The 16,149-nt window shown below is 43.8% G+C and overlaps 1 protein-coding gene across 1 annotated transcript in view; it reads right to left on the minus strand.

Moving 5' to 3' along the window:
- USP10 (ubiquitin specific peptidase 10) overlaps positions 1–15,678 on the minus strand; it is a 32,840-nt gene extending 17,162 nt beyond the window's left edge. Inside the window, exons 1-4 of the mRNA XM_075282173.1 lie at positions 15,553–15,678; positions 3,803–3,871; positions 2,620–2,680; positions 107–1,087 (exon numbers count right to left, since the gene is read on the minus strand). Of these exons, the coding sequence (XP_075138274.1) occupies positions 107–1,087; positions 2,620–2,680; positions 3,803–3,871; positions 15,553–15,573 (1,132 nt within the window). The 5' untranslated portion in view covers positions 15,574–15,678. The remainder of the gene's footprint in view (positions 1–106; positions 1,088–2,619; positions 2,681–3,802; positions 3,872–15,552) is intronic.
- Between the last annotated feature and the right edge of the window lie 471 nt (positions 15,679–16,149).

Consider the following 16,149-nt stretch of genomic DNA (forward strand, 5'->3'; position numbering starts at 1 on the left):
CCCCCTTGTGGCATACCATGAACAACAATATGACAAGACTATATCAGCTTGAGAAAAACCATCAGTCATAAATGCTTCCCGGTAGACTCTGGTGAATATAATATACCTGCAATCTTTATGGCTACAGGGTCCTCTGACACAGGAACGGGGCCCTCCTTTATGTCAACCTGCTTCTCGGGGGCCAGAGGGGCTGCAGAAGGAGGGGCAGGTTTAGTTTCGACATAAGCCACCAGAGGGGTTGTTGACGGCTTGGAATTATGAAAGAGGCTAGCCCAAGACTTAGCTGGTGCATTTCCAGGAGCCAAAGAAGAAGCCTGGTTCACAGCCTGAGACAGGGATGTATCCTCTGGCTTTACTTGCTCGGCCTCAAGTTGTAAATCCATCCCATTGGAGGCCAGAGCGCTCTCTGTGGCTTCAAGTGTTTGTCCATTAGTTACACCAAGCTTTTCAGTAGTATCAGAGACAGCCGATGGCTGCTCCTCAGCTGTCCTTAGCGGGCTCTCCCGCCCAGTGTCTGAAGCCATGCATTCCTCAGGCTGACCAGCAGTCCTGCCATTGTCTAGTGCATTAGGTACAGAAGTGTTGTCATCAGTGACAGCCTCATTACTGAAGTCCACAGAGGGCTCTGGGCTGTAACAAGTCCTAGGAGAGGCTGAAGATGCCCGAACATCTTCTGCAAGCTCAGGCTCATCTGTGCTTATACTGTGAAGTCCAGCAGAGGTGGCATGCCCATTCACAAGGGTCTCTGCAGGGACACTACCATCGGCAACACTTTCTAAGTAATTGTAATACCCCGGGGGTCGTTTTTTCTTCTTTTTCCGTTCTCTCTGTCCAGATGTACCATCACTGTCTGCATTGCCGCTGCTGTCGGGGACAACAGTTTCATTGTATTGACCATCAATGGCGTCGCAGTTGTTTGCATGGAGGAGGTCGTCTGGAGTTTTCTGTGTTGGGCTACAGGAGAGGATGAACTCCGGAGCCTGGGGATTTAACGTGCTGGAAATACTGTAATCCGAGTTGCTGAGTTGAGCAGCATCGGGGCCAATCACTTCACTGACCCCAAACTCTATTCTCTGATACTCATCACCTGAGAAAGAAAAACAAAAAGCCTTAAAGTAACAGCACAATACAGAACCAAAATATGGCAGAAGTTCTACGTGTAGACATCCACCATTCCCAGCACTCAATGACTTGGTGACAACCATCGTACATATACAGTGCTGGCACTATTTAGAACCAAGTGATCTACATGTATGCTATGGATTTCTGGCACTATCCACAGAAGAGGTCACAACTGGTATAAACAAGCTTTTTCCCCCCATCACCCATTCCCAAAAGACTTGATAAATAAATCCACAAATGCTTAAAGGAGTTGGCCACTTCCAGACCAACATTGAGAAACAAATGTTATTGTTTGTACAATATAAAGATATACAATTTTCCAATATACTTTCTGTATCAATTCCCCACAGTTTTCTAGATCTCTTCTTGCTGTCATTCATTCTGTTACTTCTAGTGGATAAAACTCTGACAATGGTCATGTGATTTACAGTCCATGGTCATGTGATGAGCACACAGGTGCCGCTCGTTACCAGGCAGATGTCTGATTATTGTGCTGTAATGATAACGAACGGCACCTGTGTGTACTCATCACATGACCATGGACCGTAAATCACATGACCATGGTCAGACTTTTATCCACTAGAAGTAACAGAATGAATGACAGCAAGCCGAAATCTAGAAAACCGTGAGGAATTGATACAGAAAGTATATTGGAAAATTGTACAGGTTTTTATTATACAAACCATAACATTTGTCTCTCAATATTGGTCTGAAAGTGGACAACCCCTTTAAGGCTAGGTTCACATCTGCGGCAGAGTCTACATTGCAGAGTCTACCAAAAGTCGGTGGAGGAAAGTCCTGAACAGAGAGCCAGTGGTAGTGTGAACCTAGCGTAAGAAGCGGCGTCACCACAACCATAGTGACCTATAATGTAAATATAAAGCATTACTTATTCCACACAGCCAAAGCCATAAACAAAAGAGAAACAATGCTACAATTGCTGTTTTTGTTACCACTTTACCATGTCTTCACACTAAATAAAGATATTAGGTGCAGAGGAAGAGAGGCTTACTAATATAGGTTCTTTTATGCAAAAATCCTGACTGACTGACCAGGCAGAGATCAAGGCAGGTGGGGCAGCGCAGCTGAACAGATTTACTATAAATCTCACCAGAAAACTGGACAGTCTCAACAAAGATACAATAGGGTAAGCTCAAACAGTTTTATTGCCGGCAGAATCTGCCTCAAAGCGCCTCCTAACACTCCCATTCATTTCATTGGAAGTCAGCAGCAGACTTTTTTTCCTCTAGCTGTCTTACAAACTCAATTGAAATTAATGGAAGGCAGAACAAACGCTAGTAGTAGGCTGTGCAAGACTGAATCTGCCTGAAGATAGATCAAGACCTTTTTCTTACTCCTTTAGCTGGAAAAAAAAAAATCTATACCTCCCACAGAGTTGGTAGGAGATTTTGGGGGAAGATTCTGCCTGGTACCACTGCACTAGACTACATTAACAGATATAGTATATCTATGAATACACACAACATCAGAACTTACCATCCTGAAGATCACTTGAAGATTGGGGTCCATATATAACGCTTTCATTAAAAGGAGGCAACTGCAAAAAAAAATTAAGATATACTAACATCAGGCTGAAATCCACCAAATAAAAACAAAACAAAACACACACACCACAACAGGGGATTTCTTAAACTCAAGGGCAGGTGGAATGAAGTCTTCCTGCAAGGTATACAGGAGTTCTTAGGCATCTACCCCAAGATACAAACAAAGCTCAGAAACTCTGCTGCTTCTGCCTAATCACATTCCTATGAAATCTTCAACCTTTTTCCTAAGTCTAAAATACTACAAAAAAATAAATATAGTTTTTAGTTATTTGCGTATTCGTATTATTTTATTTTACGATGCCATCAAAGGAACAGGGGTATTTGATAATCTATATCAGAATCCCAGAGAGAAGTCTATAGTGGTTCAATCACACAATATTTATTCAGAATTTTCTATCCGTATTTGAGAGCCAAAGACTAGAAAGACCAAAACACAGAAATCTTTCGCTCTAGATTTCAGTACAGTCCAGTTTTTAGCAAAACACTAAATCCAAAAACTGAACAAAACACCACCATTTCAACATACCTTAAACCTTCCAGATGCCTATACACCCATGGTGGCGAACCTATAGCACACGCGCCAGAGGTGGCACTCAAGAGCCCTCTCTGTGGTCACTCATCATCTGAGGAATAGATATTACTGTGTGGGGGTCACTGTGGAGCAGATGGTACTGTGTGGGGGCCCTTCACTATTTATATTACACAGTATCTGTTTTATAGCAGACGTGATACTATTACAGGCCATAACATTGCACGGCCACTACAAAACAGTTCCTGTACAATGTTAATAGTGAACAGTCATTGTTTAAAATTATGTCAAATGCAAACTACTGTCTTTCAGTACAAAGTTGTTTGTATTATTGAAAGCTCTGTAAAGCCCCAGTCACACAAGCGTATTTTATGGGTCCATAACTGTCCACAATTCAGGATCGGCAGAGTATTAAGCTTAAATTGTCGTGATGACACTGATAAATTATTCAGTTTTGGGTTGCAGTTTGGGCACTCGATCCCTAAAAGGTTCACCATCACTGCTATATACCAGTAACAGCTTAGAACTTTATCCTCATTAAAAACAAAGACATTGAATTAACATGCTCTATACTTCAATATCTCACCTCTACAGTGCAGCGAGCACTGATGAAGAACTGCCGGAATTCATCATCACTGAACTCCCCAAAAATGTACTGAAAGAAAAAGGAAAAAAAGTGTGAGTCAGAATTAAAAAAGTATATAGCATGTTGACTAGTGACGACTGCCAACCAAGACAGCAAGGACTCGTACATCTATTCTCCCTTGGCTATATGCAGGTTGTCGCCTTTCCTCCTGGTATTCCAGTGGTATAGACAGAGGTTGCAACATTACCTGTAGACGCAGACTTCTATGAAAAAATATCATGTGTATTAAATATGCTTAATGCTTTTCCCAGTATTTGAACACCTAAACCCCAGCAGCTCTGTCACCAGCAGGGACCAGACACTGCTGTACACGGGAGTTAATCAATTACAGCATCTGGTAACCTGTTCCTCACCAATAGCAAAGAACAGGTTATCGTTCTGTAATCACCTCTTACTGAGATCCACAATACAGTTACAGCAGATGGTTGGGTCTTTACGCCTCCTTTTACACACTGGAAGACCTGGCACTAAGGTCCACAATCAGTGTCCATGGGCATTAAGTATAATTAAAGACTCTGACACATGCAGATCTAGCCTGTCTTTCTTCACTGTAAGATGCCAATGTGACGGCTCCCAGGTCATAAAAAAAAAAAAAAAAAGATAAACGATAGTGTGGGTTTTTTTTTTTTTTTTTTTATTTAACCACTTCCAGACCACCCATAGATTATTTACGTCCGGAAAGCAGTTGCCTTGTTCTGACAGGACGTACCGGAACGTCCAATCAGAACACAGCAGCTGCACGAGATCATGCACCTGCTGAAACTGGGAGCCGGCTGTAACTTCAGCTGGAGCTCCCAGAGAGAAGGTTTACTACCGTCCCTGCCTTCTCTATCGCTGTGTATACAGCGCTTAATGAGCCCTGTGTACACCGCTATGGGCACTGCCATGATGCGGCCGCCCTCTAACCCGGCGGACTCGTGATCCGCCAGGCTCAGTGTCTTGCAAGAGCTGCTGGGTCCTACAGGACCCAGATCAGCTCTGTAAGTCTAAAGAACAGCTGTATTCCTCTTGCAAATGGGGCTAAATGTAATCAGCCTCAGTTGCAGGGGAAATCAGCTTCCCTAAAAGAAAAAAGTGATCAGATATCCCCAAAGGTATCTTATGAGACAATCTGAAGAAAAATAAATAAATGTTTTTTAAATGTAAATAAAATCATTTAAAAAATATGACAATAAAAACAGTTATTAAAGGTTATAGCCCCACCCCCGATGGCACCATACAAAATAAGTTACCATAACGGAGAGGAAAAACTATTTTTTTATATGGTTTTTCAGTAGCACATTGTGTTATTTTTTATTTATTTTTTTTAAAAAGTGAAAACCAGACAATTTCCCTCCTGTTCTGTTTATATTTTCGTGGATATAAACAAAAAGTTTAAACACATTCAAAAATAAAAACCATAAAAATAAAGCCCTCTGTGTCGGGCCACAACCGAGGTCCACGATTTATAGAGCAGGTCCGTAATGGCCGTGAATTCACAACACTGCACGGGCGTCTATGTTGCTGATCAGCAACTTGCGGACCGTAAAATCATTACGGACGTGTAAGACCAGCCTAAAGTGTCCTTTGCGCAGGACTTTATCTTCTGCAGACATTGCATTGAGTCTCCAATGGAGGCTCCGGCGCAGATGTGAACATAGCCTTACACATCACCACAGAAAGAAGTTAAAGGTCAGAAAAAAAATAATTTTTAGATTTTTGTAATATTATAAAACAAAAAATATGAAACGTATTAAAAAATGAACTATAGAAATTCGGTATCAGTATGGTGTGTGCTGACTCAAACAACAACATGTCGGGAACAGTCCTTTCAAGTGCACAGTAAACTCAGTGAAAGAAAAACCCTAAATACACTATTTATTCACAGAAGATGATAATTATATTAATGGTTTCCAAAGACCAAAGGTTTGCCAAAATAATTAAGAGCTGTACACCTCTTAATCCCGATGCAGCTAAGTATTACGACCGCCATACTACATGCCCCTCTGCTTCAAGCCATCTCTATTTCTGGATTCTCTGCTTGCCCTTACTATGAATAGGAACAAACCAAAACAAGTCTGAGAATGCTTGTAAAAGTTTAGATTTTGCACACTGAGGAGGAAGCCTTAAAGGAGTATTTCCGTAAATGTCCAAGAATCCCCCTTCAAGGCAGCACATCTTCTGTTAAGAGAACTCGCCCCTCCTCCACCAAGTATGTCAGGTTTGTGTGTGCTGTGTGCCATAAAGGACAGATCAAAGTTCTACAAAAACAATGGCTCACACCATCCCCCACTTCTCCCCCTGAGTTCAGTGGCGATTTTGTATGGAAGCAACTTTGTCCTGTACAATGTAATCTAATCCTGAGATGGTAACCCGCTCCAAACATCCAGAGAAAAGTGCAACCGCAGCATGGAGGGCTCTTTGTTACAGTAATGCCATTTCAGCAATAGACGTGTTCACATACAAACGACCGTAATCCACAGGCCCAGCGCCAGCAAATCCTATTACAACAGACAGACCTTTCTGGGATCTGTTACATTGAGTAAAGGTCCAAACTATGGTCATAGCAGTGATAGCATAAATGGACAACCCATACACACCGCTCCCCTGATCTCAGCTCAATGCAAAGCTTTATTACATGTGCCATGTAAACCAGAAATATATAACTCAAGAGGTCCACAAGAGCAACACGTCTTACTACTACACAGATGGCTGTACACTTCCACTGGTGCCTGACCACTTTCTGCAAACCTGATGGCCCTTCAAAGTAGGTTTCCCTGGTACCAAGTGTGTATGGTGTCTATGCATGTACAGAGAGCAATCTGTAGTTACATGACTGTCCTTATAATCCACCAGGTCCCACAGATAGTAGATTACAGAAAGCATGTTACTTGTCTCACTCACCATATACCAGTCACTGCAAAGGAACTACACCATGGCCACCTACCTGGAGAGAATACCCCACCCCAAACACAGACAGACCCTGAGCCGGTACAGACTGAGCGCCCAAAGCCTGGAGATGGAGACAGGGCGACACAGGTAGTCGTACAAGCCACGGGAGAACAGACTGTGCCAACACTATCACCAAGGAGTCCTAGAAGACGAGACCCACTTCCTGCTACACTGCACCAAATACTCAGCTGTGAGGGCCGTCTACTACCAAAGACTCTCTGCCCACATCCCAGACTTCACATCTGCAGACGAGAAGAAGAAACTCTACATCCTACTGGGAGAAGAGGAGGCCACTGTGGAGATCGCTGCCCAATACATGTCCGCCTGCCACCAACTGAGGGGAAGATGAGACCCCAAAAGACTATTAAAACCCTTTATCGTCACCTGACCACCCACCCTACGCCCACCCATACCCACAAGTACCAAACCCGAATGAAGAGACCCCAAAGACTACTCCCCCAAACCACCCACCACAACCACTCTTTGCTTTGGCCAATTGTGTTTTCGGTTATGCCAATAAAGCCTTTTGTATTTGTAACCAGATTTCTATCCACGCCATCTTGTCCTTACTGATCATACAATGCTACGAGGACAGTATGCAACAGTGACTGATCTGTATTGCATTATTTCTGGATTATTAACCTTTAGGCTAAGGCCCCACGAGCTGTAATTGCAGCGCTAAAGTGCTGCAGAAAGAACTGCGGCATGAACGCATCACAATTCTTTCCGCAACGCTTTCAACAGGAAGTTTGCAGAGTTTTTATCCGCGGACTTTGTTACAATTATATCTATGGGAAAGCCGCCGGCATTTCCGTGGATATAATTGACATGCTGTGATTTACAAAACCGCAACGGTTTTGAAAATCGAAGTGTGTCTGCACAGCGGTTTTTTTCCGCAAAGTAGGCATGGGATTCCCATGAATCCCATCCCTTTTGCTTGCACTGTAAAACGCCGCGATTTTTCCCGCAGCGTTTCAGCTGCGGGCGAATTGCGGCGTTTACGTCCCGTGGGGTCCCGGCCTTACAGTTGTAAAATAAAAATAAACAGATGACTATTGTAAGTTCTGGATTGTATAATTACCAGCCTTTCATCAGGATAGGACAATATTGTGATACAGGTGATCCCATGATCCTCATCTTATCACAGAAACAAAGTTTGAGATTTCTATTCCCACTGACAAATGCAGGAAAGGAAGAAGGGGCTAGATAATATTACACCCATGGTACAAGGTAGCTGGGAGCCAAGGAGGGAGGTAGAGGGTTAAGTGTGTGGCTGCTTCACTGCCAGAGCTGTTGGCACACACCATCAGGAAGCGCACACACAGCAGATACAGGCATGTCAAAACATGGCGCCTAAATAATGGTCCGTATGTCATGGACTAAATATGACGGGGTTCACACCGTTGCCTGGTTTCCATTGGGGGATTCCGTCCCCCATTCTGCTTGCAAGCAAGATTTATCTTATTTGGGGGAAAAAAATCAGGCGAAAACTAGCAGACCCCATTATAGTCTATGAGGTCCTCAGGTATCTGCTTTTTAAGCTGATTCTATTGTCCCATGCGGGCAATTAAGATGACATAATACTCTGTATGGTCCGTGAAACTGGCCTTAGTTTGTATACTGGGATTTATCCTTACTAGAGATGAGGGAATACTATTCGAAACGGCATAGGAATGAATAGGAGCGGCCGGCGCACACAAGAGGTTAAGCGGCCAGACGCCGGCTGCGTCCATTCATTCCTATGGGAGCGTGCTATTCGAAACTGCCGTTTCGAATAGTATTCGCTCATCTCTAATCCTTACCCATCTGCAGTCAAGGACCCAATAGTTGCACTGAAACTAACGCAAGTCAATAATGCCTACAAGACTGTAATATGTTTGGGATCATTTTCTCCGTCTTTGAATAAAACCCTGAAATTCTACATAGCAGTAAACCGCTTGGGCACAACACAAGCAAGAAAGATGAAGAGCAAGCTAAAGAACAGTCTATAGACAGTGTGATCTCACCATGTCACCACACGCATCTCAGAATTAGTGAGGTTTACACAAGGTTGTAAGTCCAGTCACCCTCTGAAAAATGTGGAGAACGGACCAACTTTATTGGTGAATACAGATTTTTTCTGAAATTTGTGTCAGCTTTAAAACACAAGATTGTATACAACACAATGCATATATATGGACCGCAGCTGAGACTCAATAGTGATTTCAATCGGGTAGATTGCCCATTCAATGCAAACTAGTAATGAGTGACGCAGAAGATGGCGACCTCCCAGCAGTACAAGGGTTAAACCACAGCCAATATGAAGAATGGGCAGTCCCTGGCAGGGGATAAATTCTTACAGAAGGTGAATTAATCCATCCGCATGAATCACTGTGACTTGCACTTCTGATGAATAGTAATGGTGACTTGGAGTACACTTACAAGGTGCCTGACTTATTATGGTGCAGTTTTTTTGATTTTGCAGGTAAAGTAAGTTAAAAGGGTTTCACGTTTGGAATTCAGAAACTGCTCAAAATCTACAAATTGTGTGCCATTTCTTGCAATGCATTTTTAAAGGCGTTTACCAGCACAAACATTATTAATCCAACCCCAGCACCTTTATAGTGACTACAGTTAGTAGAATGACTACTTGACGCTTTTCAACCCTTTGCAAATGAGCTAAGAGTGCATGGGGGGGGGGGGGGTCTACAGAAGCTGGGCACCGCAGCAAGTTATTACTCCCATTCAACACCCTCCTCAGCAACACTGACGTACTTGGAGCGTTCCCCGCCTCCCCCCAAGAGGAAGATCTTGTCGTGATGCTGAGCTGCCCAGAACACTCCTCCCATGCATTTAGTTGATTTTCATCAAAATTAAGTGGCCATTCTACAAACAGATTATAGCGCTGTGTCCGCGGCTCGGAGAACTACAAAGATACTAATTTAAGAACTTTTTTTTTTTTGCTACTGAGAGACTTTTAGCTTAATTAACATGACCAAGTCTCAGCCATAAAACTCTGTGTATGTCAGATTACCAACCTGAGCAGTATTCAAGGAGCACCCTACCATTATCTGCATTTCACAGGAACTACTAGCATGATAGATCACTAGAACAGTAGAGATCTGTCTCTCCGCATCCTGAGCCTTGGTCATGTAAAAAAGCCCTATGTATGCAGCCATAAAAGTTCACACAGAGGAATTTGCTGTGGATTTGGGGGCGTTTTCAATGGGATGCAGAGGTCAAACAGCAGGATGCTGAAAAAAAAAAAAAAAAAAAAAAAAAAGCATTCTGCTCGATCTTGCTGCGGATCTTTCTGTGGCTAAAGACTCGCTGTTGATAAGGCCTATTCATAATGGCCTAACCAACAGCGAAAAGCTGTGACTGGGTGCCATTGCGCCTTCAATGGAATCCCATTGTAGGTAGACCACGGACGAAAAAAGAAAATTAATTACTCTTCACTTTCCCTGTGTGTACAGATGTAAGATACCAAGCTGCATTAAATTCTCAGGATCATTAATTCAGAAAGAGGTGACATGACTGGGGGGGGGGGGGGGGGCATTTTAAGCAAGCAAATCCATATTGCCAGCTATAAGAGTCACTGTTACCTAGCAACAGCCCTAAAGTAAATAATGATACAGGCAGAAATTACCCATTCCATTATTGGTGATAAGGAATCCAGCAGTTTTCTTCATGAACACTCTTTACTATCACTCAGACAATGTAGCAGGTTTATATTTAAGTGGGGGGTGGGGGTGGAGAGAATTGTCTCCTATGCCAATCAGCAGAATTAAGAGGCTCCAACTTCTCAGTGACATCTCAGGAGGTCTCGTGCATTTTCACTGTCAGATTGAGGTGTCGCCACCTCACGCCACCCATTTTTCTCTGGTCAGAAAAACAAAGTGCAGCATTTTTGGAGAAAACGTCCACGCACCAAAGAATGTGCCACTTTTGGTTAAAAAAAAAAATGGTTCCCCTAGTATATAGAAAAAGATCCTATAAAACTTGCAAGCATTTTCTTCTGTTGCAGATTTTGCTGACTTTTTTGAGCCAAGGCGTTCCCTTTGTATATCCCATTCATTTGTTAGCCACTTTTTTTTATGCAAGTTTGCATTAAAAAAAAAAAAAAAAAAAAAAAAAAATCCCAATTAAATCTGCAAAACAAAAAAGCTTTTCCGTAACATGGGGTCTTATCTTGTAGAATGTGAATACACAGACACTTCCGACTACTTTGCCAGTATGGCTCCAGCCAGTGATATCAGCATCTTTGACTTCTATAAACAGTTCAATAGCACAAAGAAAGTTAAAGGGGCTTTATCACTAGGAAGTGTCATTTTTAACTAATCACATCTTTGCATAGCCTTTAGAAAGGCTATTCTACACCTACCTTTAGTATGTAGATTGCCTCAGTGGTCTCTGAATAAGTCCGTTTTTATTCATATGCTAATTAGACTGGTGCACGATACATCCTGCACTCCTCTCCTGTTGTTTCGTATGTACAGGCTGGTGATGATGACTCAGCTTCCTGTTTGCCTGACACACATAGGAGATAATAGGAGAGACAAGTGCTGCTGTGAACTTCCTGTACTGGCTGGAAGCTCATTAGCATATGAATAAAAACGGACTTATTCAGAAACCACTGAGGCAATCTACATACTATAGGTAGGTGTGAAGTAGCCTTTCTAAAGCCTATGCAAGGATGTGATTAGTTAAAAATGACTTTTCCCAGTTATAGAGCCCCTTTAAATCCAGTTAAAGTGGTTGTTAATTGAGCCAGGGGTGGAGAAAAGAGAAAAAAAAAAAAAGTCACCTGTCCCTCAGGCCTTCCAGCGCAGTTCAGTCCTCCCAGTCTGTTGTCTTCCGGCAGAAGTCCCCTCCATGTGAGACTGCTAAGTCCAATCAGCAGCCTCAGTGAAGGACACATGACACCACCACCTGTGACCAGTGGTATCTTCCTGAGGCCAATGATTGGTCACATGACAACTGAGGCCAATCAGCAGAAGAGATCAAGGACATCAGTCGGTGAGCAGTCTCACTATGAGAAGACACTGGAGCAGCAGGACCAGACACTTGGAAAGGAGAGTATGATTTTTTTTTTTTCTTTCTTTTTCCCACCTACTATTTGGGGGGGAAAATTTTTGCCCAGACAACCTCTTTAGGCTGAGCTCACCTGGTGTTTTTTTGGCCCAGAACCTGAGGCGGAGGGCGTCTCAGGTTCTGGACCAAAATACGGGTAGCTGCGACTGGATGCTGTTGCACTGCACCGGCATCCAGTCGTGCACCCCACTCCAGATTAGGCCCAAATGAATGGGCCTAATCGGGAGGGAGTGTCTTAAGTCGGATGTTACGAAGCGAATCCGCCTGAAGAATGAGCACATTGCTTCTTTTTCCCAGGAGCCAGAACAAACGGCTCCCAGAAAAAAGAACTGATAGACTCCCATTGATTTCAATGGAAGCCGTCTTTTTGGTCAGGATTTTGAGGTGGATACAGCCTCAAAATCCTGACCAAAATACCCCGCGTGAACTTAGCCTTAAAGGGATTCTATCATTCCGATTTTACCATTTTAACTAAGCTTATACTCAAGTAGAAAGTCTACTGACCTTTTATTTGCAGATTGTTGCAGAGGTTTGCCTGAACAATCTGGACTATTGCTATGTAAATTAGCCTTCTCAGAGTACAGGGGGCATTATTCCCTTTGTGCTCCGAGCACACCCACGTCATCAGCAAGTCCTGTATCACCCCGCCCCCTTCTTGATAGAAGTTGACTTTCTGCTCCTTTTCTTAGCTTCTTCCTCCCATTGGTGTGAATAATATCTCACACTCTATGCGCTGTATGCTTAGCCGCACTAGATTTCGGTCATGCTGAGGAGAAGGAAGCTAAGAGAAGCAGAAGGAGTCAACTTCTATCAAGAAGGGGACGGGGTGATGCAGATCCTGCTGATGACATGGATGTGCTCGGAGCACAGAGGGAACGCCCCCGTGTTCTGAGAAAGCTAATTTGCATAACAATAATATGGATTTTACGGCCAAATAAATAAAAGCTGTGCCTACAATAGCCTTTCTAATGGCTACTTAAGCTAAAATCATAAAATCGCAATGACAGAATCCCTTTAAGGGCCCAGCCTGCACCCAACAAGCCCTGGACTCCTGCTGGTGTGTGGTAAGAGAGGTAGCTGATTTGGTCACATATAAATGGAACCAAGACTTGAAGTTCTCAGCACTGGACACGCATGAAACAAAGTAGCCTGAATTAACTAATAAGGAGCAATGAGTTGTATTCGCCACACACACAGGGCCCAAAAATGTCACAAGCATTTACAGGCACAACCAGTCCCAACAAATGGGCTGTTTAACTGTAATTTGTCAGCGGATCACATATTTTAGGCAACCTATAAAGATGCAAGATTATCGGCAGCACATTGCCTTATGTAAACAGGGATACGAGGCTGATAAGTCACAGACCAATCACCGTAGCAATTATTCTCTCCCCCCCCCACCCCCCATGTTCTTTGTACCAGCCTGTGCTAGTGGCTGAGTTATATTATCGATCAGCGCGTGTGAGCTCGACAGTCGAGCCAAATAATGGGCACCAGAGTCTGCCACACACATTAGAACTTAGAGGGCCACCATTCAAAAGTCTGATCAATCAGGGACAACACGGTGGTTAGCACTGCAGCCTTGCAGCACTGGTGTCCTGGGTTCGAATCCCGCCAGGAACAACATCTGCAAGGAGTTTGTATGTTCTTGCGTAGATTTCCTCCCATTCTACAAAGATATACTGATAGGAAGAAAAATAAAAATGGACATTGTGATCCCTATATGGGGCTCACAATCGACATTAAAAAAAAGTCTGATCAATCAGTTTTCTGGTGTACAAGAAAAAAGTTGAAAACGCCTGAGCAAGCTGACTGATATTCAGCCAATAATGACAGACACTGATATTTCTGGCTAGCCAAAAAATCTGACATTGTTGCATTTTCAGCCGAAGGAATCCCAAAGTACATTAAAAAAAACCTGTTTTTCATAAGTTGTCGTGGACTTACAGCTGAAAAGTGCTAGTTATTAATGCAGTTTCATGGTTCTTAGGCTGCCTAGAACATGCAGAGAAAACTGTCCACGTGTGGCCATCAATTATCGCACCATTATGCAGGCATTTATCTGAATAATCCATGCCATTTTTGACAGTAACACATTTAAAGCTGCGTCTATGTTGGTACACAGCTTTAAAGGGGTTGTCCCGGAAATACAGTGTTCCACAAGGACACCGGGGGAGGTAGGCATCTTTCACCGCAGTCCGGTCCAGTGGAAGTCCTCACCACATGTGATCAGAGGCCAATAAGAAGACATGGGACGTCACAAGTAACGAATATGTGATGCCCTGTATTCTTTCCTTGAGCCCCTGAACACAGCATGTGACCATTGTGGTTAAGGACTTCCCGGGAAGAAGCCCTGGGGGTGCCAGCGGATCAGATATCAACGGGGACACCAGAAAGCCAGGGACAGGCGAGTATTCATCTTCCCTGGCTTCACTGCATTAAACTATCATTCCTGAACAACCCCTTTAAGATGCTTTGATAGATAAATATACCATGTGAACCCTTACTAACTGGGAGAAACAGATTGTACTCTCATGCCCTACAGCCTGCATCTGTCAACCCAAAATGGCTCAAAATTAATAGGGCGGTACTTCTGCCCGATTAGTAAAATCATGTTGCTCACCTACTGATGGGCCTAGTCCCTGCTTCCCATGTTCACACAGTATTTAAAGAAAAGCAGCACATGTATCCAGTAGAACAAGTCCTGTGTGTAATGTACTGACACGACATATTGGCTAAATACAGCCTGTATTTAGCCAAAACGCTGCATCGCTGGATTAAACACACAACTTAAAAGGGGGATTCCAGCCAAAAAAATAGCTGAGGGCAGGTTAGTGTGTGAAATTTAGAAAAAAAAAAACAAAAAACTGAACACCATACAACGTAAACCCTTCTGAAATGTATCTTTTTGTTTGCACTTGAACCCTACACATTGTACATTGCTGCAGAATATGATGGTCCTATATAAATAAAATGTATCACTATTATACCAAAGTGCAAACATGGACACCACAGTGATCCACAGGTAGTGATACTTCAGATCTTTACTGGATCAGCAGCGAGACCTTGGTCAGACTATGATCAGTTCACAGAAATTTCTGAGCCCATATATATATATATATATATATATATATATATTCACTTGTCATGTGTACCTTAACTATAATCCCCTCCCCCAATCATCCCACAGAAGGTATAACCCCCGATGTGAAGGAACAGAGCACCACGTGAAACAGATCATCCTCCTATACAGAAAGCACCCTATACCCTCCTGAAATCTTAGGATTCCCCACCCCATGATATATTACAAGGAGTCCCTACCATCCCACATACTCTCCTGTTTGCCCGCACAATCCTCCATACTTCTCCCCATCACCTCTCCTATAGAGCACGCACTAACCTGCAGTCACCTCCCTCATACTCCCCACACCCAACCAGTGTACATGACACCCCCTCCCCCGAGGCTGCACTGACCATGGGAAGGTATAGGCCAAGGTCTGGCCTGGTGCTCAGGACATGGCCTCCAGTTCCAGGCCCCACGTGTGATCCGGAGCCCCGGGCCCCGATGAGGCTGCAGAAATGAGGCCGGGCCTAGAGTCACCAGCCCCCAGCTCTTCATGCCTGCAGTGTTGGAGGCCCCGGCTGCTCCCAGCCTGCTTTTCGGCCGCTGGCTGCCTCTTTCATACCTGCGCGCCCGGGGACGCCATGCTGCACACTTTCAATGAGTGAGGCCGCTCATGCCGCTTCCCCCGCCGCCGCCATCTTCTCTCAGCGCGCCTACTCCGCTCCGCTGCAATGCGCAGACGCAACCACGCCCTCCTCCTCCTCCCCCACTAACTCAACAAGGGCGGAGTCTAACAGGTGACCAAAGGAGGGGGGGATACGATACACCACGTGACTGTTCTGAGCGGGAGGGGAGGTGCAGAGGGAACAGAACGGTTGAGCCTAAATCCTATTGGGCTGAAGGAGCAGTCCCTCTGCCGAACTACATGTACATAGTTTTGAGCACAAGGACCAGGTCCCTCTGCCCAGTAGGATTTAGTCTGTTTGATAAACTAAATACAATTACAGAAGTGTCATTTAAATGGTTTATTTTCCTTTATTTATATTTTTTGATAGCGCCAGTGTATTCCAAAGCGCTTTTCATGTTCTTGGTGCTTTTTATTGATGACTTATCTGATTAATTTAAACTCCATGGGGCTTTGATTAAGAGTGTGAAGCTGCAGTGACTCTCGCTAAAACCGCTTCCATTTTACAGGCCCTGTGACGTAAGTAAGTTTAGT

The sequence above is a fragment of the Leptodactylus fuscus genome, chromosome 7 (genome assembly GCF_031893055.1).
Source record: "Leptodactylus fuscus isolate aLepFus1 chromosome 7, aLepFus1.hap2, whole genome shotgun sequence".
NCBI lineage: Eukaryota > Metazoa > Chordata > Amphibia > Anura > Leptodactylidae > Leptodactylus > Leptodactylus fuscus.